Here is a 23,064-nt window from a genome sequence, read left to right on the forward strand (position 1 = left end):
AATTTGTGTTCAGTTGTGTTCACCTTGCTATAGGAAGGATGTTATTAAAGTGGAAAGAGTCAGAAGAAATTTAGAAAGAAGTTGCCAGGCTTCAAGGGTCTGAGTTACAGGGAAATCTTGGTCAAACTAGGATATTTTTCTTCAGAGCATAGGAGACTCAGGGAGGAATCTTATAGCAGTGCACAAGATCATGAGAGACATGGATAGGGTAAAAACATTCAGTCTTTTTCCCAGGGTTGGGGAATTGAGGACGAGAGGGCATCAGTTTATGGTTAGAGGGGAAAGAATAAAGGGGAACCTGAGGGGCAATGTTTTTACACAGAGGGTAGTATACATATGGAATGGGCTCCCAGCAGAAGTGGTTAAGGCAGGTAAATTAACTACATTAAAAGGCATTTGGACAAATACATGGGATAGGAAAGGTTTAGAAGGATATGGGACAAGCGCAGGGAAATGGTGTTAGCTTGGATAGGCATTTTGGTTGGCATGGACCAGTTTGGGCCAGAGAACCTGTCTCCGTGCTGTGCGACTCTATGATGCTGTGATTATGATCTTCACTCATCAAGTAACCTTGATGTGTTCCATTTGCATTTTTAAAGATAAGTTCAATTCCTCAATTGCATGGTTTGATATAGCAATTACTAGAAAACAGTGTTGTGTGATTTTTAACTTTGTACACCCCAATCCAACACAGGCGCCTCCAAATCATTGCTAGAAAATCACAGTTATAACAGGGCAGAAAACTTTGCAGTAACCATGTATAAAAATACTGTTTGTGTTTTTTTTAATGTTGGTCAACTGCACATTTTCAAATAAAAGACTCTGCAAGTATAATTTTTCCTTCAGAAGCTATTAAGTTACACTACTTAGTCTCCTGTGACGTTGTGTGTTAATGAAATCTTCACGTGAGGAGTATTACGAGAACTGAATCAGGTCTATAACAGAGCAGATCATTGCAATATATGTTGAGGAGCTGCCAAACTGAGGTACATCAGGCAGTCCACGTTCCCAATAAATCTGGTGTTAAGCAATACAAACGCATGTTTTTACAATTCATTCATTTGAAAAATGTGAGTGATATCCTAATATACCGTGGTCCAGAGTAAATGAAATGTTGTCAGCAGTTAAGCAATATATTCCTCCCTTCATTGATATTGGGACTGGAGGGTTGGGGATTTTTTTCCTTGAAGCATAAGAGGCTGAGGGGTGACCTTGTAGAGGTTTAGAAAATGATGAAGGACATGGATAGGATGAATAGCTAAGGTCTTTTTTCCATGGTAGGGGAGAAAAAAATAGATGGTATAGGTTTAAGGTGAGAGATGTTGGTGATATAATGGGCTACATTTTCATGCAGAGGAACGAGCTGCCAGAGGACATGGTCAAGGAGGGTACAATGACCTTTAAAAGGCATATGGATGGGTGAATGAATAGGAAGGGTTTAGATGAATATAGGCCAAAGGCTGGCAAATAGGTCTAGGTCAGATTGGGATGTTTGATGTCAAGTTGGATTGAAGGGTCTGTTTCTGTGCTTTGTGACTCTTCGTTTCTTCAAGCTTGTAAGTCTCAGTGCATTCATAGTACATGTCTAAAGACATTAGCAACTTTATCAATGCTTAAGTAATCTATACAATCTACACTGGTGCTTCCCAAATTATTGTCCAATATGACCCTCATTTTTAAAATACATCTACACACATAGTATTGAGGAATTCTCTGCAACTTGTCAGCATATATGAACACACAGACTGATTAGCTACCCTACCCTTGCACACCTCACTCACACACCCCCAACCTTCAGTCTAACCACTGATCGAATTGCCATTGTGTGCAAAATAGAATCACCAGCCTAGGATAAGGAGCCTGCATGCTGAATGAACAGGAACAGAAACACAATAATGTTTGAAGCAGTCACTCAGCAGACACCTCTGGCAGTCTGCATATAGAAATACTTCAGTCTAACTCAACTATGCTGACCAGACGTACCAATCTGTCACAGTCCTATTTCCCAGCATTTGGCCCATATCCCTCTAAATCCTTCCTATTAATATTCCCATCCAGATGCCTTTTCAATGTTATAATTGTACTCGCCTCCACTACTTCCTGTGGCAGTTCGTTCCATGCATGTGTCACCCTCTTTGTGAGAAAGTTACCCTTCAAGTCTTTTTTAAATCTTGCCCCTCTCACTTTAAACCTTAGTTTTGGAGTCCCCCAATCTACAAAAAAGACCTAAACTGTTCATCTTATCCATGATTTTTCAAACCCCTGTAAGGTCACCTCTCAGCCTCTGACGCTTCAGTAGATAAAAGCCTCAGCCTATTCAGCCTATCCTGATAGCTCAAATCCTCCTATTCCAAAGTCAAACATCTCTGACCTACTCTGCATTCACCCAGGAGAAATGTTTCTGAGCTTAAAAAGCGCTTAAGTGCTCAGCATCCAGCTCATTCCATTTAGCAGCATTGATCTAGTGGTTTCAGCTCAGTATCACAAGTGCCGAGTCTGAGACTCTCGAGGTCTGCTGAAAATAAATTCTGTCTAATTGATCTGTGTGTTTCAGAATTCAGGAATGAAGAATTATAGTGTAAATTGAAATGCATCATGGAGAAGGGACAAAAATAACAGCATGACAACTGGAGTTGGGACTTTTTTCAGTTAGTATGTACAGACATATCATTCATAAGTATTAGATATGTACTTCAGTGAGAAACTTAATATAGTCAGTGTGAATCTAAACACTGTACAACAGCTATTTAAAACACCAGGTGTTCCAATATAATTTTAACTCCTGAGTTAATTTCTGTGAATTATTGTTTTATGAATGTGAGTTTGCTCGCTGAGCTAAAAGGTTTGGTTTCAGGCATTTCATCACCATACCAGGTAATATCATCAGTGAGCCTCTGGTGAAACACTGGTGTTAGGTCCCACTTTCTATTTAAACGTTTAGGTTTCTTTGGGTGTTTGGTGATGTCATTTCCGGTTCTTTTTCTCAGAGGATAGTACATGGGGTCCAAATCGATGTGTTTGTTGATAGAATGCCATACTTCTAGGAATTCTCATGCATGTCTCTGCTTGGCTTGTCCTAGGATGGATGTGTTGTCCCAGTCAAAGTGGTGTCTTTCCTCGTCTATATGTAAGGATACTAGTGATAGTAGATCATGTCTTTTTGTGGCTAGTTGATGTTCATGTATCCTGGTGGCTAGTTTTCTGCCGGTTTGTCCAATATAGTGTTTGTTACAATCCTAGCAAATTATTTTGTAAATGGTGTTCATTTTGCTTGTTGTCTGTATAGGGTCTTTTAAGTTCATTAGCTGCTGTTTGTATGTTGGTTGATTTGTGGGCTACCATGTTGCCAAGAGGTCTGAGTAGTCTGGCATCATTTCAGAGATGTCTTTGTTGTAGGGTAAAGAGGCTGGGGTTTCTGAGCGCATTTTGTCTGCTTGTTTGGTTTTGTTGCTGAGTAAATAGGCGGACTGCATTTATTGGGTATCCATTCTCCTTAAAAACGCTGTATAGGTGATTTTCTTCTGCTGTTCATAGTTCCTTGGTGTCTCGTTAAAATAATGTCCTACTGCAGCTTTGTTTGTGGGTGTCGGATGATTGCTTCTGTAGTTGAGTATTTGATTCATATGTGTTGCTTTCCTGCAGACGCTGTTTGAAGTTCCCATTGACTGCTTGCTCTACTGTGACATCTAGGAATGCAGTTTGTTGTTGTTTTCTTCCTCTTTTGTGAATTTTATGCCAGTAAGAATATTATTGATGGTCTTGAAGGTTTCTTCTAGTTTGTTTTGTTCAGTGATGACAAAGGTGTCATCCACGTAGCAGACCAAAAATTTGGGTTGGATATTTGGGAGAGCCATTTGTTCGAGTATCTGCATTACTGCTTCTGCGAGGAATCCTGATATTAGTGATTCCATGGGTATTCTGTTAATTTGCTTGTAGGTCTTGTTATTGAAGTGGGTGGTGAGGCATAGGTCTACAAGTTTGACGATGTTGTCTTTGCTGATGAAGTTGGCGGTGTCTGGTGTTTGTGTCTTTGATATTTCTAATAGTGTAATCAGTGTTTCTTTGACCAGGCTGATGTTCATGTTATTCTGGATCAGTGGTGCTGGAAGAGCACAGCAATTCAGGCAGCATCCGACGAGCAGCAAAATCGACGTTTCGGGCAAAAGCCCTTCATCAGGAATATTCCTGATGAAGGGCTTTTGCCCAAAACGTCGATTTTGCTGCTGGTCGGATGCTGCCTGAATTGCTGTGCTCTTCCAGCACCACTGATCCAGAATCTGGTTTCCAGCATCTGCAGCATCTGGTTTACCACCTTGATGTTCATGTTATGTCAAAGGAGACTATTATTTCATCCTCTTCTATCTTGGTCTCTTTGATGTTCAGGAATTCTTGGGGGGAGTGAATGGAGTGGAGTGAATCATCTACTAAGTGTTTTAGTCTGTTGTGGATTTCCTTAGCTAGTTTGTACATTGTTTTTCCAGGTAGTGAGGCTATGGTTCTGAGGGGGGGTGGGTTTCTGGTTTGTGAATTTTGGGGCAGTCCATAGAATTGTCGTGTGTTGGATCCATCTGGTTTCATTTTTTGGAAGTTTGTTTTGTTTAACTCTCCTGATTTCTTAAGATCTGGTGAGTAAGGCTGTGATTTGGTTCTCTGGTTGTGGAGTCAGGTCTATCACCACCTGTTGGTAAGTGCCGGTATCTACAAGCAATGTGTTCACTTTCTCGTAGTAGTCTGATGTGTATAAAATGACTGCCAAGCGTCCTTTGTCTATTGGTAGGATTACAATGTTTTTGTCTTTTTTTGGGGCTTCCTAGTGCTTTCCTCTCTTGTGTATTAAGTGTGTTTCCTTCCTTTTTCCTGCTTACTATTGGTGCAACTGTCTGTCTAATGGTTTGCTGGGTTTCTTCTGTGTGTTCGTTGTCCTTCTGTGTCGCTTCTAATGCTACTAAGAAATCCTTTTTGTTAGTGTCTCTGAAGTTGTAATTTAATGCTCTTACAAGGATGGCTTTTTCAGTATCTGTTCGGGATCCGCCTAATAAGTTTTTTAATCCAGGCTTCTGTGTTGTCTGTGTTGTTCTTTTGTCTGAATTTGTCTAGTGTTTTCTGCAGGCCTAGTCTTTTCGTTTTTTGTGGTTTGCTGCTATCTAATGCCTCTGGCACGTTGTATTGTGTCTGTCCATTCATATTCTGACGCGTTAGTGAGTAAAGTTTTTGGTGTGAAATTTTTTGGTTGTATTTATAGAGTCAGTTGTGGGCATTGTTAATTATTTCTCTAAGCATTCTACGGCTGTTTTGTTCTGCTATTCTTTTGGATAGTGGGGTGTTAAGGTGAGGTCTGTATTTAAGACATTTAGGTAGGACGTGTTTCCTTTGGCATTCGTGCAGAAAATACAGCTGTTCGCAGGTGGCACTCTGTCGGATGGCGTCGGTTTACAAATAAAAACCTTCCTTAACACCCCACTAGCCAAAAGAATAGCAGAACAAACTGGCCGTAGAATGCTTATAGACACTATTAACGATGCCCACAACTGACTCAGTAAATGCAACCGTGACGTTTCGCACCAAAAAACTTTACTCACTAACATGACAGACCATGAATGGACAGACGCAGTACAATGAGCTAGAGGCATTAGACAGCAGCAAACACAGAAAATGAAAAAACTAGACCTGCATAAAAAACTAGACAAACTCAGACAAAAGAACAACACAGAGGCCTGGATTTAAAAAAAACTTATCAGACGAACCCCGAACAGACACTGAAAAAGTTGTCCTAATAAGAGCATTATATTACAACTTCAGAGACACTAACAAAAAGGATTTCTTAGTAGCATTAGAAGCGACACTGAAGGACAATGAACTCACAGAGGAAACCCAACAAACCATCAGACAGACAGCTGCACCAATGGTAAGCAGGAAAAAGGCAGGAAACGCACTTAATACACAAAAGAGGAAAGCACTAGGAGGACTCAAAAAAAAAGACAAAGACATCGTAATCCTACCTGCAGACAAAGGACGCTTGGCAGTCATTTTATACACATCAGACTACTACGAGAAAGTGAAAACGTTGCTTGCAGATACCGACATTTACCAACAGGTGGTGATAGACCTGACCCCACAACCAGAGAACCGAATCACAGCCTTACTCACAGAACTTAAGAAGTCAGGAGAGTTAAACAAAACAAACTTCCAAAAAATGAAACCAGATGGACCCAACACACCACAATTCTATGGACTACCCAAGATTCATAAACCAGAAACCCCTCTCAAAACCATAGTCTCACTACCTGAAACAACAATGTACAGACTAGCTAAGGAACGCCACAACAGACTAAAACACTTAGTAGAGGATTCACGCCACTCCATTCGCTCCACCCAAGAATTCCTGAACATCAAAGACATGAACATCAGCCTGGCCAAAGAAGCACTGATTACACTATTAGAAGAACCAAAGATACAAACGCAGTCACTGCCAACCTCATCAGCAAAGACAATATCGTTAAACTTATGCCTCACCACCCACTTCACCTTCAATAACAAAACAAGACATGCAAGTTAACACCTAAGGATCACCAATATTAGGATTCCTCGCAGAAGCAGTAATACAGACACTCGAACAAACAGCTCTCCCAACTATCCAACCAAATTTTTGGTCGGCTACGTAATGACACCCTTGACATCACTAAACGAAACAAACTAGAAGAAACCTTCAAGACCATTTATAATATTCTTACTGGCATAAAATTCACAAAAGAGGAAGAAAATAACAACAAACTGCTATTCCTAGGTGTCACAGTAGTGCAAGCGGTCAATGGGGAACTTCACACCAGCGTTTACAGGAAAACAACACATACAGATCAAATACTTAACTACACAAGCAGTCATCCCAACATCCACAACAAAACTGCATTAGGACATTATTTCTATGAGGCACCACATACTGCAGCACCAAGGAACTACGAAGAGCAGAAGAAAATCACCTATAAGAGAATGGGTACCCTATAAATGCAGTCCATTGATTTTCTCAGCAGCAAACCCAAACAAGCAGACAAAATGCACCCAGAAACCCTAGCCACTTTACCCTATGTCAAAGACATCACTAAAATGACTCCCAGACTACTCAGACCTCTTCGTAGCCCGCAAACTTACCAACATACTTAAACAGCATTTAATGAACTTAAAAGACTCTATACAGACAACAAGCAAAACAAACACCATTTACAAAATATATGAACATCAACTTGCCACAAAAAGACATGATCCACTATCACTAGTATCCTTACATACAGATTAGGAAAGACACCATTGTAACTGGGACAACGTATCCATCCTCGGAGAAGCCAAACAGACACGCACAAGAATTCCTAGAAGCATAGAGTCCAGTTGGAATGCCATCAACAAACACATCGATTTGGACCCCATCTACCACCCTCTGAGAAAAACGACTGGAAATGACATCACCAAATACTCCAAAAAACTTAACCACATAAATAGAAAGTGGGACGTAACACCAGCACTTCGCCAGAGGCTCACTGATGATATTGCCTGCTATGGTGACAAAACATCTGAAACAGAATCTTTCAGCCCAGCGAGCAAACTGACATACAGAACCTCAACCTGAGCTACAAATCTTTTCAAAACTCGCTAGTTATTTTATTATATCTTAATCCCTTAGCATTAGCTACCCAAGTTATTTATTTCACAGACTATTTAGATGGAAGCACATTCGTACATAACTTTCATAAGTTGTCCCAAGAGCAGAGCTGTGGATTGTGTTGCACATGGTAAACCATTATGCCCTCTCTCTTTGAGCTTTGCCCTGGAAAGTTCCTTTGCATTGCTTGCTGTATGGGAAATGGCAACCCCCTCCCCCACCAATAGTAGTTGATAATTTAATAGTAAATTAACTTTGTGAGTGAAATAAGTGCTCAATGTTAAAAAGGGCAATAAAATATGGCTGTAACACAACTTCCTGTCCTCACAGGAAGTGATCTGAAGGAACTTCCTGGGTGCAATCCTGAAGAAGAAAGGCAAAATGGTGTCACCCAAGCTTCCAAAAAGTCAGGTGAGCATCATGGAATTGCTGACACCAACAATTTTGCTCAGGAATATCTCAAATAACAAAATACAAAACATGAATTATCTTGTCCTGCAATTCATAGTCAACAGATTTGAAAATGACTCATTACGAACATGAAAAATGGATTTGGATGTTGTTTTCAAACTAAGTAATGTGCAAAATTAAATATGCAGCAAATATTAAATGTTTATTTTAATTATTTATAGACCAGTATCCAACTGGTCCAATGTTTAGTAAGCACACAAAATAAGTCATTTCTGATTGTTCGTAGTTTCTTGGAGCAATTGCATCCCAATGCCATGTTCTGACTTTGGGTTACATTGATTAGTTTCTGCTTTTTTTTATTTATACACTGAATGTGAGTGTCACTGGCTAGGCCTGCCTTTATTTCCATCCCTAATTGTCCAGTTTGCGATTAAGATTCAACTACATTGCTTTGGTCTGGCGTGACATATAGGCCAGACCAGGTAAGGATGGAATTTTTCTGTCCTAAAGGACATTAGTGAACCAGATGAGTTTTTCCTGACAATGGTTTCATGGTCATAGTTAGAATCTTAATCCCACATTTTAATTGAATTCAAATTCCCCTATCTGCTGTGGTGGCATTTGAACCCTGGTCCACCAGAACTTTACCTGACTCTCTGGATTAACAGTCCAGCAGTAATACTACTAGGCTATTGCCTCCCCTTAGTGTGCTTCATAACCTTTTAGTATGGCCAAGACGGTCTACTCGCAACACCTCATTTCCTTCTCTGAAAGATTTGTCAGCATAATCTTTTATTCCCTTCTGCCACGTATGTCTATCAAACCTCCCCTTATAAGCATGTTTACCACTTTTATTGGTTCTATTATTATATATCCTGTTGGAGCCAGAAAATCATCCACATTGCTTCTTATCCTTGAGGTGTCCCTCAAGGATCTGACTTTAGTCCTTTCCTATTTCTTATCTTCATGGTGTCCCAAAATGACATAATCTGAAAACACAGTACCAGTTTCCACCTGTACTTTGAAGACATCCAGAGTATGTCTTTTGGCCTCTTCCACTGTTTGGAGTTGTTTGTTTGCATGACCAGCATCCAGTGCTATATGAGCATAAATTTCCTTCAACTAAATATTGGGACTGCAGAAGCTTTTGTCTTCACTTCCTGCCAAAAATTCCATTCATCAGCAACCAGTTCCACACAACATCCTGGCAAAGATCTGAGACTGACCAGACTGTCCACAGCCTTGACGTCATCTTGTGCCTTGAGTCTGAAGAGGTCGGGGAGGCCCCAAATGAGTTTTTTGCTTCAATATTTACGAGAGAGAGCACTGTGGACCAGGTTAATAGGCTTGAATATATTGATATTAAGAAAGTAGATGTGCTGGAAATTGTGGGATGCATGAATATAGATAAGTTCCCAGGACCGGACAAGACGCTCCAAGGTTACTACGGGAAGTGAGGATGAGATTGCTGCGCCTCTTTGCATCCTCACTCTCCATGGGAGTAGTACCGGCTGATTGGAGGGAGCCGAATGTTGTTCCTCTGTTCAAGAAACGGAAATCCCTGAGAATTACAGAGCAGTCAGTCTTGTGTATGTGGTAAGCAAGGTACTGGAAAGGATCCTGAGGGACAGGATTTATGACTGTTTGTAAAAATGTAGTTTGATTAAAGATAGCCAGCATGGCTTTGTGAGGGGCAGGTCATGCCTCACAAGCCACATTGAGTTCTTCAAGAATGTGACAAGGCAACTTGATGAAGTTCGAGCAGTGGATGTGGTGTATATGGATTTCAGTAAGGCACTTGATAAGGTTCCCTTTGGTAGGCTAATTCAGAAAGTTAGGAGGTGTGGGATACAGAGAAATTTGGCTGTCTGGATACAGAATTGGCTGGCTGAAGGAAGATAGTGAGTGGTAGTGAATGGAAAGTATTCCGCCTGGAGGTTAGTGACCAGTGATGTCTCGCAGGGATATGTTCTTGGGCCTCTGTATTTTTCATAAATGACTTGGATGAGGAAGTGGAAGGATAGGTTAGTAAGTTTGCCGATGACACACAGTCTGTGGTGTTGCAGGCTACAAGACATTGACAGGATGCAGAGCTGGGCTGAGAAGTGGCAGTTGGAGTTCAACCTGGATAAATGTGAAGTGATTCATTTTGAAAGGTCAAATTTGAATTCTGAGTACAGGATTAAAGACAGGATTCTTGACAGTGTGGTGGAACCGCAGGATCTTGGGGATCCACGTACATAGATCCCTCAATGTTGATTGGGTTGTTAAGGCGTATTGTGTTTTGGCTTTCATTAACAGGGGATTGAGTTTAAGAGCCGTGAAGTTTTGCTGCAGCTCTACAAAACCCTGTTTAGACCATATTTGGAATCTTGTGTCCCGTTCTGGTTGCCTCATTATAGGAAGGATGTAGATGCTTTAGAGAGAGTGCACAGGAGATTGACCAGGATTGAAGAGCTTGTCTTATGAAGAGAGGTTGAGTGAGCTAGTGCTTTTCACTGGAGAGAAGGACAAAGAGAGGTAACTTGATAGAGGTGTACAAGGTAATGAGAGGCATAGATAGAGTAGATAGCCAGACACTTTTACCTAGGGCAGAAATGGCTGTCACGAGGATTTTAAGGCGACTGGAGGAAGATATAGGGGAGAAGTCAGAGGTGGGTTCTTTACGCAGAGAGTGGTGGGTGCGTGGAATGCACTCCCAGTGGTGGCAGTAGAGTCAGAGACATTAGGGTCGTTTAAGCGACTGCTGGACAAGCACATGGATGGCAGTAAATTGAGGGGTGTGCAGGTTAGGTTGATCTTAGATTAAGATAAATGCTTGGCACAATATCGTGGACTAAATGGCCTGTACTGAACTATGTTCTATCTTTAACATGAAGGTGAGCCTCTGATTACATATTCTTGACACCTTTAAGACTGCCAATTTCGACTTCTGTCATTTCATCCAACTCTGCCTATCCTTCAGATAATTTGCTGTGGAAAGCCTTGCCAATGCTTTTGTCACATCTAGATTTAACCGTCCAACCCAGTCCTGGCTGCCTTCCTACTTTCTAGCCTGCACAAAAACCTGCACACACACCAAACCCCATTCAACCTAATCACTCTGGTTCTGATATATTATGATTCTCAGGTCTGTATTTTAAAGTCCTTCAACCGTAAGTGTCAGCTAATTTTGCCCTTTTGAAGCATTTCCAATTTTATTTGCTCTGTCATTGGTGACTGTAACTTCAGCTGTGTAGTTATAGTCATAGAGATGTACAGCACAGAAACAGACCCTTCGGTCCAACTCATCCATGTCTAATAGATATCCTACAGACCAGTGAGCCTGACGTCTGTGGAGAAGTTGCTGGAGCGGGTACTGAGAGATAAGCTCATTCTTTTCTAAATATAAATAGATCGGTTTTGTGTGGGGGCGATTGTGCCTTACCAACTTAATAGAGTTCTTCGAGGAAGTGACCAAGTTGTTAGATGAAGGAAGGGCTGTTGATGTCATATACATGGACTTTAGTAAGGTGTTTGATAAGGTTCCCCATCGTAGACTAATGGAGAAAGTGAAGTCACGTGGTGTGCAGGGTGTTCTAGCTAGGTAGTTAAAGAACTGATTGAGCAACAGGAGACAGAGAGTAGTAGTTGAAAGGAGTTTCTCGAAATGGAGAAAGGTGACCAGTGGTGTTCCACAGGGGTCAGTATTGGGGCCACTGTTGTTTGTAATATACATAAATGATCTAGAAGAGGGCACTGTTGGTATGATCAGCAAGTTTGCAGATGACACAAAGATTGGTGGAGTAGCAGAAAGCATAAGGGACTGTCAGAGAATACAGGAGGATATAGATAGGCTGGAGAGTTGGACGGAAAAGTGGCAGATGGCTTTCAATCCAGACAAATGTGAGGTGATGCATTTAGGCAAGTCTAATTATAGAGCAAATTATACAATGAATGAAGGAGCCTTGAGGAAAATTGATGGGCAGAGAGATCTGGGAGTGCAGGTCCATTGTACTCTGAAGGTTGCTGCACAGGTGGATAGAGTGGTCAAGAAGGCATATAGTATGCTTGCCTTCACTGGACGGGATATTGAGTATAAGAGCTAGCAAGTCATGTTAACATTGTATAAGACATTGGTTCGGACACGTTTAGAATACTGTGTATAGTTCTAGTCGCCACGTTACCAAAAGCATGTGGACTCTTTGGAGAGGGTGCAAAGAAGGTTTACGAGGATGTTGCCTGGTATGGAAGGTGCTAGCTATGAAGAGAGGTTGAGTAGGTTAGTTTTTTTTCACTAGAAAAAAGGAGATTGAGGGGGAACCTGATTGAGGTTTACAAAATCATGAAGGGTATAGACAGGGTGGATAGAGACAAGCTTTTTCCCAGGGTGAAGGATTCAATAACGAAAGGTAATGCTTTCAAGGTGAGAGGTGGACCATTTAAGGGGGATACACACGGGAAGTACTTTACACAGTGGGTGGTGGGCATTTGGAACGCGTTGCCAGTAAAGGTGGTAGAGGCAGGTACGGTAGATTCAGTTAAGATGTGTCTGGACAGATGCATGAGTAGGTGGGGAGCAGAGGGATACAAATGCTTAGGTTTAGATAGTACATCTGGATCGGCTCAGGCTTGGAGAGCCGAAGGGCCTGCTCCTGGGCTGTAGATTTTCTTTGTTCTTTGTAAATTAATCTAGTCCCTTTCGCCAGCACTTGGCCTATATCCCGCTAAACCCTTCTCATTCATATACCCATCCAGATGCCTTTTAAATATTGTAATTGTACTAGCCTCCACAACTTCCTCTGGCAGCTCATTCCATACATGTGAAAAAGTTGCCCCTTTTTAAATCTTCCTCCTTTCACTCTAAACCTATACCCTCTAGTTCTGAACTCCCCAACCCCAGGGAAAAGATCTTGTCTATTGTCTTTTCCGAACCTTCCCATGCCTGTACCTCATTATCCCTCTTTAAAGACATTGCTTAAACCTTCTTATTGATCATGTTTTTTTTGGGTCATCTGTACTAATAACATATGTGGTATTGATACCATGTTTAGTTTTGCATTGATTTTGGGATAAAATCAGAAGATGTAGGCCACTCAGCCTATCAAGTTTGCTCGGCTATTCAATGAGATCACAACTGATCTGGTAATCCTCAACTCCATTTTCTTGGCTTTTGCCCAGGATCTGATTCCCTTTCTGTTTAAAAAAATGTTTATCTCAGCCTTTGAAAATACTTCACTACTCAATCTCTACACCCTTCTGTGGTTTAAAGAAAATCCATAGATTCACTGTCCTCAGAATAAATTCTTCCTCCTGTTTCTTAAATGGGTGACCCATAATTCTGAAATTATACTCTCTGGTCCCAGACACACACAAGGAGAAGTAATTATGCCACATCTAACCTGTCAGGTTTTAAAAGTCTTGTATCTTTCAATAAGGTAGCCTTTGGTTCTTCTAAACTGTAATGAGTGCACACTCAACATCCCTTCATTCCCAGGATTATATAAAAGTCACTAAATAAATAGAAGCATTATGATAGCTGGTTCCTCGTTCTGCCTGCGCTCAGTTATATTAGCCTCCAAGTCACAGCATTCTCTGCTTACTCCAGCAAAACAATTCTCAGTTTTAAAGACCACAGTTAGACTTCAGCATTGTTTTCAAAAGGACAACTACTTTACCAGTTTGCTTCCCCCAGTCATACTTCTCAGTTCTGGTGTCATCCTTCAAAATCTTCTTTGAACATACTGTCCATCATATTATAAAAAAGGATATATGGAGAATGCAATATGATCTAACCAAGATTTGATAGAAATTTAGCCAAATTCCTCCTTTGTCTTCAATTCTATCTCTGTAATAGGCCTCAGGCTGCTTTAATTATGGCTTTTATCTGTGGCAGATGTATTTGTAATCTATTTAGATTCTGATTTTCTAATCACTATTTTCTTACCAAAATGTAATAACTCACACCTGCTTACATTAAAATCCATTTGTCAATTATAGTTCCAATCTACAGGTTTATTAATGTCTAATTGTATTTTGTTGTAGTCTTCCTTTACTGACTCAAGTTTTGTGCTACCTGAAAGTATAGATATATCACAATATAATAAATTATCCGCTGATACTTCTTCAAAAATTTCATTGAAGTTGGATACACAAGTTTTTTCCCTTTCAAAATTCTTTAAGACTCCTTATATCTTTGGTTTCTAGATATAATACAAAAAGCACAGAAGCAAACCCTTCGTCCCACCAAGCCTGTGCCGATTCCTAATCCTTATTTAAACTAGCTACTTACTGTCTGTATACTGTTTCTATCCACCTGTTCTCCTCCAGTTCATGTGTCTGTCAAGATATGCCTTAAATGTTGCTAAAATGCCTGCTTCCACCACCTCCACTGACTTTTTTTCCAGGCACCCACCATCCTCTGAGAAATCTTTCCCTGCACTTCTCCATTAAACTTTTCCCCCTCTCACCTTGAACCTGTGTGCTCTTGCAGTTGACCTTTCCACCCAGGAAAAAAAGATCTGACTATCCGTCCTATCCAAAACTCTCAATTTTGTTACCACTTGTCAGGGCACTGCTCAACCTCCATCTTTCCAGTGAAAACAATCCAAGATTGTCCAACCTCTTCTTTTTATTATCTGCAATTCCATCAATTTTGGTATCATCTGCAAACTTTCTAATCAGACCACCTGCACTTTCCTCCAGATCATTTACAAACATAACAAAGGTGATCCTTGCAGAACACCACTAGTTACTGAACACCACAATTCCAGATAGCACCGTTCCACAACTAATCTGTCTTCTATGACTGAACACTTGTATCCACCTATCCAGCTTACCCTGAATCCCATGAGATTCTACCTTTTGTACCTACCTATCTTATCAAATGCCTTATTCAAGTATATGCAGACAACGTCGACTGCCCTTCCTTCAATCATTCTTGCACCTCAAAAAAACTCAATCACATTGGTGAGACATGACCCTTCCCATAAAAACCATGCTGCGTGTCACTAACAAGTCAATTCGCTTCCAAATATGATGTAATCTTGTCTTCTCCAAAAGCACCCCCACCACTGATGTCAGGCTCATTGGCTTGTAGTAACCTGGATTATCAGTTTATATTCTTAAACAAAGGAACAACATTGGCCTTTCTCCAGTCCTTGTTTGAGGCCAAAGAGGACACAAAGAAATCAGTTAAAGCCCCTGGTATTTCCTCACTCGCTTCCCACAGTATCCTGGGATAGATCCCGTCTGCTCCTGGTGATTTGTCAACCTTAATAAATTTTAAGACATCCAACGCTTCTTCCTTCATTACGTTGACCTGCCCAAGAGTATTCACATACTTTTCCCTAATCTCAACATCCCTCATGTCCCTCTCCTCAGTGAATACCAACATTAAGTACTCATTGAGGATGTCCTAGGAGAAAGTGAACACTGTAGATTCTGAAGATCAGAAAGCTGCTCATGCTCGAAATCTCAACTCTCCTGCTCCTCAGATGCTGCTTGACAGGCTGGGCTTTTCCAACACTACACTTTGACGCATTAAGGATCTCACCCATTTCTTCTGGCTCCTAAAATAGTCTCTCTCCTTTATCCTTATCTCTTTCCCTAGCTATTCCTCTGCCACCTAATATGGAGGAAATATCTTGGGATTCTCCTTAACCCTGCTGGCCAAGGATGTTTAGTAACCCCTTTTAGCCTTTGTAACTCCTTGTTTGAGCTCCTTCCTACTTTCTCTATATTCTTCAAGGCCTTTGTCAATTTTTGGTTGCTTAGAGCTTAAGTATGCTTCTTTTTGATTCTGATAATTTCCTGTCATCCAGAGTTCTTGAATTCCTTTCCTTTTTCAGAAGTAAATGTCCTGCACTCTGATCAACTGGTCTTTATAATATTCCTACGTCAGATGTGGATTTACCTTCAATAGCTGCTCCCAATCTGCATTCTTCAATTCTAGCCTAATTGTGTTAGTTTGCCATCCCCCAATTTAACACCTTCATCTGAGGTCCACTGGTCCTTATCTGTAAGTATCCAGAAACTTACAGAATTATGGTCCCTATTCCCAAGGTGCTCACCTACTGAAACTTTGAATACCTGGCCAGGCTCATTCCGAATACCAGGTCCAGTATGGCCTCCGCCCTTGTTGGGCTATCCACATACTGTTTAAAAAAAACCTTCCTGGACACCTAACAAATTGCTCCCCATCCAAACCACCAGCACTAAGAGTCCAAGCCACCCACTACAACAACTGCTATTTTTCACATCTTTTCAGAATGTGACTTTTTCTTCTATCTCTTGCTGGTAGGTCTAAAGTATGATCTAGCATTTTGATTACACCCCTGTTATTCTTGAGCTCTACTCATAATACCTGGCTGCACGATATGTCCAGGGTGTCCTCCCTAACCAGTAATGCAACTCCCCCACCTCTTACTTTCTCCTCTGTCTCATCTAACATCAACATCAGCTATGTCGCTGTGATAGCAACAGCATCATAATTCCATGCATTAATCTAGGCTCATAAGTTCATCTGTCTACCTGCATTGAAGCAAATACAGTCCAAGCCTACAGTGGTGCTGAGCTCAGCAATCTCTTCCTCTTAGTGAAATTTGCCTTGGTCTAATGCTCTTCACTTCAAGCTCAATCATACTGCTTCAGTTTCCTTCCCCCACCAGATGTTTCTTTATTTTCCCCTTTAATCATTTTGATTTTCCTACTATTGATAAATAGTTCAGTTAATTTTAACAGTTATATAATCAGTGGCATAGATTTTTTATTCTTTGAGGATGTGGCATCACAAGCAAAGCCAGCATTCATTATTTGTTCTTGAATTGAGTGGCTTGCTAGTGTCAATAACTGCAGAAGAGGGGCAGACATTTAGCCATAACAACCCTTTCCATAGCCCGCTACCTGGACTTGTTAATGGTCAACTTGGTCAGGCCTAGGAGCAGACCCACAAGGAGATCCTCTGACTTGCCTCTCCCTCCACACTAGATACCCAAAGATCAGGAGTGTAGGGCTGAAGGGCAACTAAAAACATAAAAGACCTTTAAGAAAACCAAAAAAAGGAGGGTAGATGCCCACATCCCATATACACACATAGTCCACAGAACAAACAGTTGGGCAGGAAGTCCATGAATCACTGCAATCTACAACACCCTCCACTGGGGATTTCTGCTGCCCAGTGGCAATTGGGCATGCCAAGGCAAGTCTGGGCACTGGATAAAGGAGAAGTGGATGGTGGGCGAGGGACAGTCTGTACGGGGCCTGCTGTTAAACATCTTTTAAAAAGAACATGAAAAATAAAATTCCATAGATGGCTCAGGTTGTGGGGCACAGGTTCTCAGGAAAAGCACGTGTACCCACAGACAAGATTCTATCACATTCCTGAGCATCCTTCAACAGGTGCAGAATGTTGGTTCTGAGCGCTGCCATTTTAAGGCATTGGATGACAGTGGCCATGAACCGGATGTGTACCATTGACATGTGCACTGATTCCTGCAGCAGCATCCAACCTAGGCCCCTGCCACCAAACCTGGTCACACTCGCAGCCACAGCCCTCCCCTCCGACAGCCACTCGAACCTGCGATTGTGGAGGTTCCTAAACTTGTTAGTTTTAACTGGACACTGCGGTGTATAGATCCCGGTGACAAACTGTGTCCCGAACCAGAATTCCCACAGAGTCCAGAGACGACACAGAGTTGAATGCCTGCTCCTGATAGAGATAGGAATGCACTCAACAGACCAATCCACTGGCAAAAGAGGATTGGGTCCCGGACCAGATGGACACTGCCGTGGATCCTCCAGCCTGGGACAGTGTATGACTGGTCACGAGGGATTGTGTGGGACAGCAGAGAAGCCAGGCGAGAAGCCAACACCTATCCGTGCCAAGGAGGGAGACCAGATGCCAGTTCTTTAAGGAACAATGGTCCCCCTTCAGCAACACGATGACCGCCCTGCTCCAAAAAGGAATAAAGGGGCAGCTGTCTGGCTGTAAGACACTCCCCAAGGATGTTCCAGAACACACTGAAGAACTCTACAGTCAACCCTTAAGACTTGCCCCTCAAGAGCCAGTCTGCTCCTCCAAGGTGAAGAGAGTGTCAAGCCTTCTGGTGTCTTCCAGGTTGAGCTGCGGCAGGTCCTCCCACAGAATTGAGAGCATCCTCGCTGGACTGATCCAGAGAAATCTGGACCCTGTTGCCTTTTGGATCGGAAGCAAGTGACCAGTCATTGGCCAGCAGCACAAGGAGCTGATGGGTTGTGCGCATTGCAAGTGGAAGGGGAACCCACAATCCAAGTCCTAGAAGAGCTGAATCTGCAACCTCACGTATGTCCCCCAGGACCTAACGAGCTGCAAGTCTGCCCACAGTAGCCTTCTGTTCGTACAACCCACCCAGAACTGGGTCCACGTTGGGCTGGCGGAGACATGACTCCAGATTGAACACCATATGCTCCTATTCCTCAAACCTGGATTTCTACCTCTGTCATACCTCAATGGAAGACATGGATGTGAGCCGTGCCCAATCCCACCATAGCCTCAAGGAGGGGAAGCTTCCTTTTCCAGCTGGCCCAGAACTGATGGAACGAGTCCTGGAACTGCTTATCCTCCTGCAGCAAGTTGTTAACTTTAACACCCGGGCCAGGTACTGAATGGAAGAAGTTCTGCCTTCACGATGGGATAGTCTGTGCACAGCACCTGCCACACGGAGGCCACCAGAACGCAGAAGGCATATGAAAGTGAACTATACATGTAGTCGATTCTGAATGCGCCGACTCCAGGCCTCACGAAGGTGAGGACAATGGATTCAGGAACAGGGATTCGGTCAGATGTAAGGACTTAATCAAGTTCCTCAACCACCTCCTGATGCCAAACTCAGCACTGCTGTCGTCCTCGTGCTTGAGGGTGCAGGTAAAATCTCCCTAGAGGACAATGCACTGGCCTTTGTTAGTGGAGACAAGATGAGCAGATGCTTCATTAGAATCCCATTTGCTTTGGGTCAACCGCAGGAGCGTAGACATTCACGAAGTGAAGCACTGTGCTCCCCAACCACAGTCAGGTGAAGCAAATGGCCTGGCACAGTCTCCTTGACCCCAAGATCTCCAGCTGAAAATGGGGGGCCAAGATAGCCATTCTGCCAGATTTGCAGAGGAGCTAGTTGATAAACAACCAAGTCACAAGGAAATGCAGACAAACCCCACATCCCACCATAAGAGGAAACAGGAAACATTAGATCCTAACACATAAAAAACAGTTTGATCAACCAAATAAGAAAACAGTGCATGTTACACAGTCAGCCCGGTAAACCAGCAAACAGCCCTCCCACCTTCCAGCCACTCACCTATGGAGCAGCCCTCCCCAACACCTCTTGGCTTGCCCTGACATCTTCCAGTCACCTGTAAGCTGGCCCATCCCCTTACCACCCTGGTATGATCAGGACAGCCTACATGACATCCGATTCTCAGTCCACCCTACACACCTTCCAGCCGCTCCTAAGCCAGCTCGTCCTAGTACCTTTCCAGTACAACAGTGCTTAGGACAGCCTACCTTCCTTCTGGTTCTCAGGGCATCCTACCCACCATCCAACTATCAGGGTGACAGCTTTCAGGACAACCTACAAACCTTGTGGCTCACAATAAGGCTTGCCAGACCCATTATAGGTGATAAAACCAACTGTCAAAAAGGCAGAATCTGCACACTTCACAGCACACACAGGTGTTTAGTCTTTGCAGAGGCCTCATCCACTCAGAGGTTCAGTTCATTTGTAGGTGTGCAGTTGACTCACTATGGCCCAGTCCAAATACCAAAAGTTGGAAATATATGCAAAACACATGTAAATGCTAAAAACCATAATGCAAGAGCCAAACCCTGCCATAAAATCAGCAGAGCCCTTACTCAAAAACAAAAAGAATAACACAGGCTGTAATCAGCCAGTGAAACAACAAAATAACAGTTCCCTAATGAGAACTGAAATACAACAGTAACAAACTGGCTGTCTGACCAGCTAGCTCAGAAATCAGTGCTCAAAAAGGAACAGTAGTAATACACTGATTGCATGGCCAATCAACTCAGAGTTAGTTCTCAACTGAGAGATTCTAATTTGCTGGTTTTATTTTGTTTTTGGTCAGCCAACACTTTTCTGATTGGCCCAGGATAATAACCTCAATCATGTACTTCATAGTTAATAAGGTGAACCTGATCCCAAACATTACACTTATGTTCCAGTTTTATTAAAACTACTCAGTAATCAAGTGATTTACTTGATCTAGTAATCAATGCAGCTTGCAGTCCCAAATCTAACTATCTTTAGTTTATTTTATAAAACTAAAACTAAGTTATTTTAGGGAAAAAAATTTGCCATCCTTATCTGGTCTGGCCTACGTATGACTTGACTGACAGTAATGTGATTGACTTTAAACTGTAGTCTGGGTAATTGGGGATGGTGCATGACACGTGCATCCTATGAATAAGAAAGAAAAGTTTCATTTTTATTATATGCTTAATTTGAAGTCTTTGCTATGACAGTCTTGAACTGTGCTGCAATAGAACAAATTGTATTGAACAATTTTGTCTATGTTCCAAGTTGCTGTTCTCTCTGTGTTTAATTCAGTTTAAATTGTTGCTTTACAGTAGCTCTTTCAAATACACTGGATTCCATAATTTATGAGAGCAATAAATATGAAAATAATTTAGCAAGAGATGAAGAAAACAGGTTATAAGAGATTGTACAGGCAACCCTTGCATTGTAAATAGGTTCCTTTCCTGAGTTGTTTGCAAGCATGCATGGGAACACAATGTGGGACAATGAAAAGCAGCTATTCGTAAGTACATGAAATGATGACATTCCTAAGTATGAGTGTTTGTAAATCAGGGACCTACTGTATTGATATGTAAAAAGGAAGAGATTAGCAAAAGTAAATGCATTTGCAGGCAGAGACAGACAAAATTGTAATAGGGAATAATGAAATGGCAGATGCATTAAGCAAATGCTTTTACCGGCAAACAAAAGCGTTCTATAAACAATGGCAACAGCAAGGGTTTTGTGGAAAGAAGAAATGAGAGATTATGGATAAATAAATTGTACTCAGGAAATTAATGGGGTTAACCAACAAAACTGGCTGGACCTGATGGCCTGCATCTCCTAGAAGAGGTCCTACAAAGACAATGGATACATTGATTTTGAATGTGCAGAATTTCCTAGATCCCAGAGTGGTTCCCATGATTTGAAAGGTAGCAAACAGAAGCTCTCTATTCATGAATAAAAGGAAAGAAAACAAGAAAATAACTACAGTCTAGTTATCCAGCCAACAATTGTTGGGAAAGTACATAAACAGAAAATGGAATACTGTGGATGCTGGAAATCTGAAACAAATACAGAAAATGCTGGAGAAACTTTGGGTGAGCAGTATCAGGAGAGAAAAAAACAGAACTAATGTTTTGAGTTCAGGAGGACTCATCTTCAGAACTGAAAGTGGTTGGAAAATGTTTTTTCTTATACTTTTGATAGAGATTGAGGAGGGCCAAAGGGCCAGTGCAGAAGTCAATAGGGTTATTAATGGCAGTGAAAGAGTAGATGATGTAAATTGATGTAAATTATGGTATGAAAGGCTGAGAATGGGTTCTCCCTCATGAAGGCAAAGTAAACAAGATGCAAAATAAGAACAGATTGAGTTCTCATATTGAGTTCTAGAGGAGGTAAAATGTGTCAGCAGAAAATGAGGTATTGACCCTCGAATTGCATTGTGCATTGTTGGAACATTGCACCATGTTCAGAATGGAAATGACAAGATGGTAGAAGGTTGGGGAAATTCCTAGGGTCAGAGCACAGGTGTTTTGGAAAATGGTCATCTAGTCTGCGTTTGGTCTCGCCATTGTAAAGGAAGCTGTATTGTGAGCAGTGAATATAGTAGGCTAGATTGACAGAAGTACAAGTAACATGCTGCTTCACCTGGATGTTGTGTTTGGGGCCGTGGACAATGAGGATGGAAGAAGTGAATGGACAGTTGTTACACTTACGGTTGTCCTGCTATGATGCACGTTTCATTAATGTGAATTCACTAGAACGCAATTGATGAATTGGAGACACTGAAAGCATGTATTAGTTAAAGTGAGATTCCAGCCCCATTAGTTTAAATGGTGCTGCTATCAAGCGATTTTCTTATAACTCAGGATTGTATGAAAACAGAAGTACAATGTGATAGCAGAACTGCCTGTACTGTGATCTCATGGGAACATGCTATGGGGAGTCGGGAAGCATTATATGTGATGGAGGAGTGAACCAGGTTGTCAAGGAGGGAACAGTTCCTGTGGAATGCTGACAATTGAGAGAGGGAGATGTGTTTAGTGGTGGCATCCTGCTGGTGGTGGAAATGGTAGAGGATGACCCTTTAAAGGCAGAGACTCATGGGATAGGAAGTGACGACAAGGGAAGTCCTATTGTTCTGAGAAGGGGCAATGCCAAAGTGCAGGACATTTTCAGAAGCCAAAGCTGAAGGCCTTGTCAACACCATTGAGAGGGGGATTCTTCAGTTGAGGACAAAGGAGGACGTGTTGGAGGCAGTGGCAAGGAAATGCCATTATCAAAGCAGGTACGAAGCGAATGACAATCTGCAGAATGGACTGGAATCCTTGCAAGAGGCAGGGCATGAGGAGGTGTGGTCAAGATAACTGTGGAAGATTTTAGGTTTGTTTTGGACATTGGTGGAGGTGGTAACAGAACACCTTAGAGAATCCCAATATAGTTGAGCAAAATCACCACAGATTTATGAAAGGGAAATCGTATTTGGTAAAATTATTGACTTTTTTATGGTTGCTTCTAGAATAGCTGAGTGAAATCAGGTCATTGTTATGCATTTCAAAAGAATTTGATATGATCCAACAGGTTAGTATGCAGAATTAAGACTTATGGATCTTGAGATACAAGATCCTGAATGGTCTTGACAGGATGGATGTTGGAGAATCTCGAACTAAGGGTCACTGTTCAAGCGTAAAAATTCAGCCATTTTAGACTGCAATGATGAGATGTTTTTCC

The 23,064-nt window shown here is 41.8% G+C and overlaps 1 protein-coding gene across 5 annotated transcripts in view; it reads left to right on the plus strand.

The window, feature by feature from the left end:
* The window catches only part of ryk (receptor like tyrosine kinase), a 284,985-nt gene that overhangs the window by 117,245 nt on the left and 144,676 nt on the right, over window positions 1-23,064 (plus strand). For 4 of the 5 annotated variants that reach the window (XM_043701687.1, XM_043701689.1, XM_043701684.1 and 1 more), the window contains one exon: window positions 7,982-8,062. The exons of the other annotated variant lie outside the window; for it this stretch is intronic. In XM_043701687.1, the coding sequence (XP_043557622.1) occupies window positions 7,982-8,062 (81 nt within the window). The remainder of the gene's footprint in view (window positions 1-7,981; window positions 8,063-23,064) is intronic. 5 annotated transcript variants of the gene reach the window in all.

Source organism: Chiloscyllium plagiosum, chromosome 13, assembly GCF_004010195.1.
Source record: "Chiloscyllium plagiosum isolate BGI_BamShark_2017 chromosome 13, ASM401019v2, whole genome shotgun sequence".
NCBI classification, from domain to species: domain Eukaryota; kingdom Metazoa; phylum Chordata; class Chondrichthyes; order Orectolobiformes; family Hemiscylliidae; genus Chiloscyllium; species Chiloscyllium plagiosum.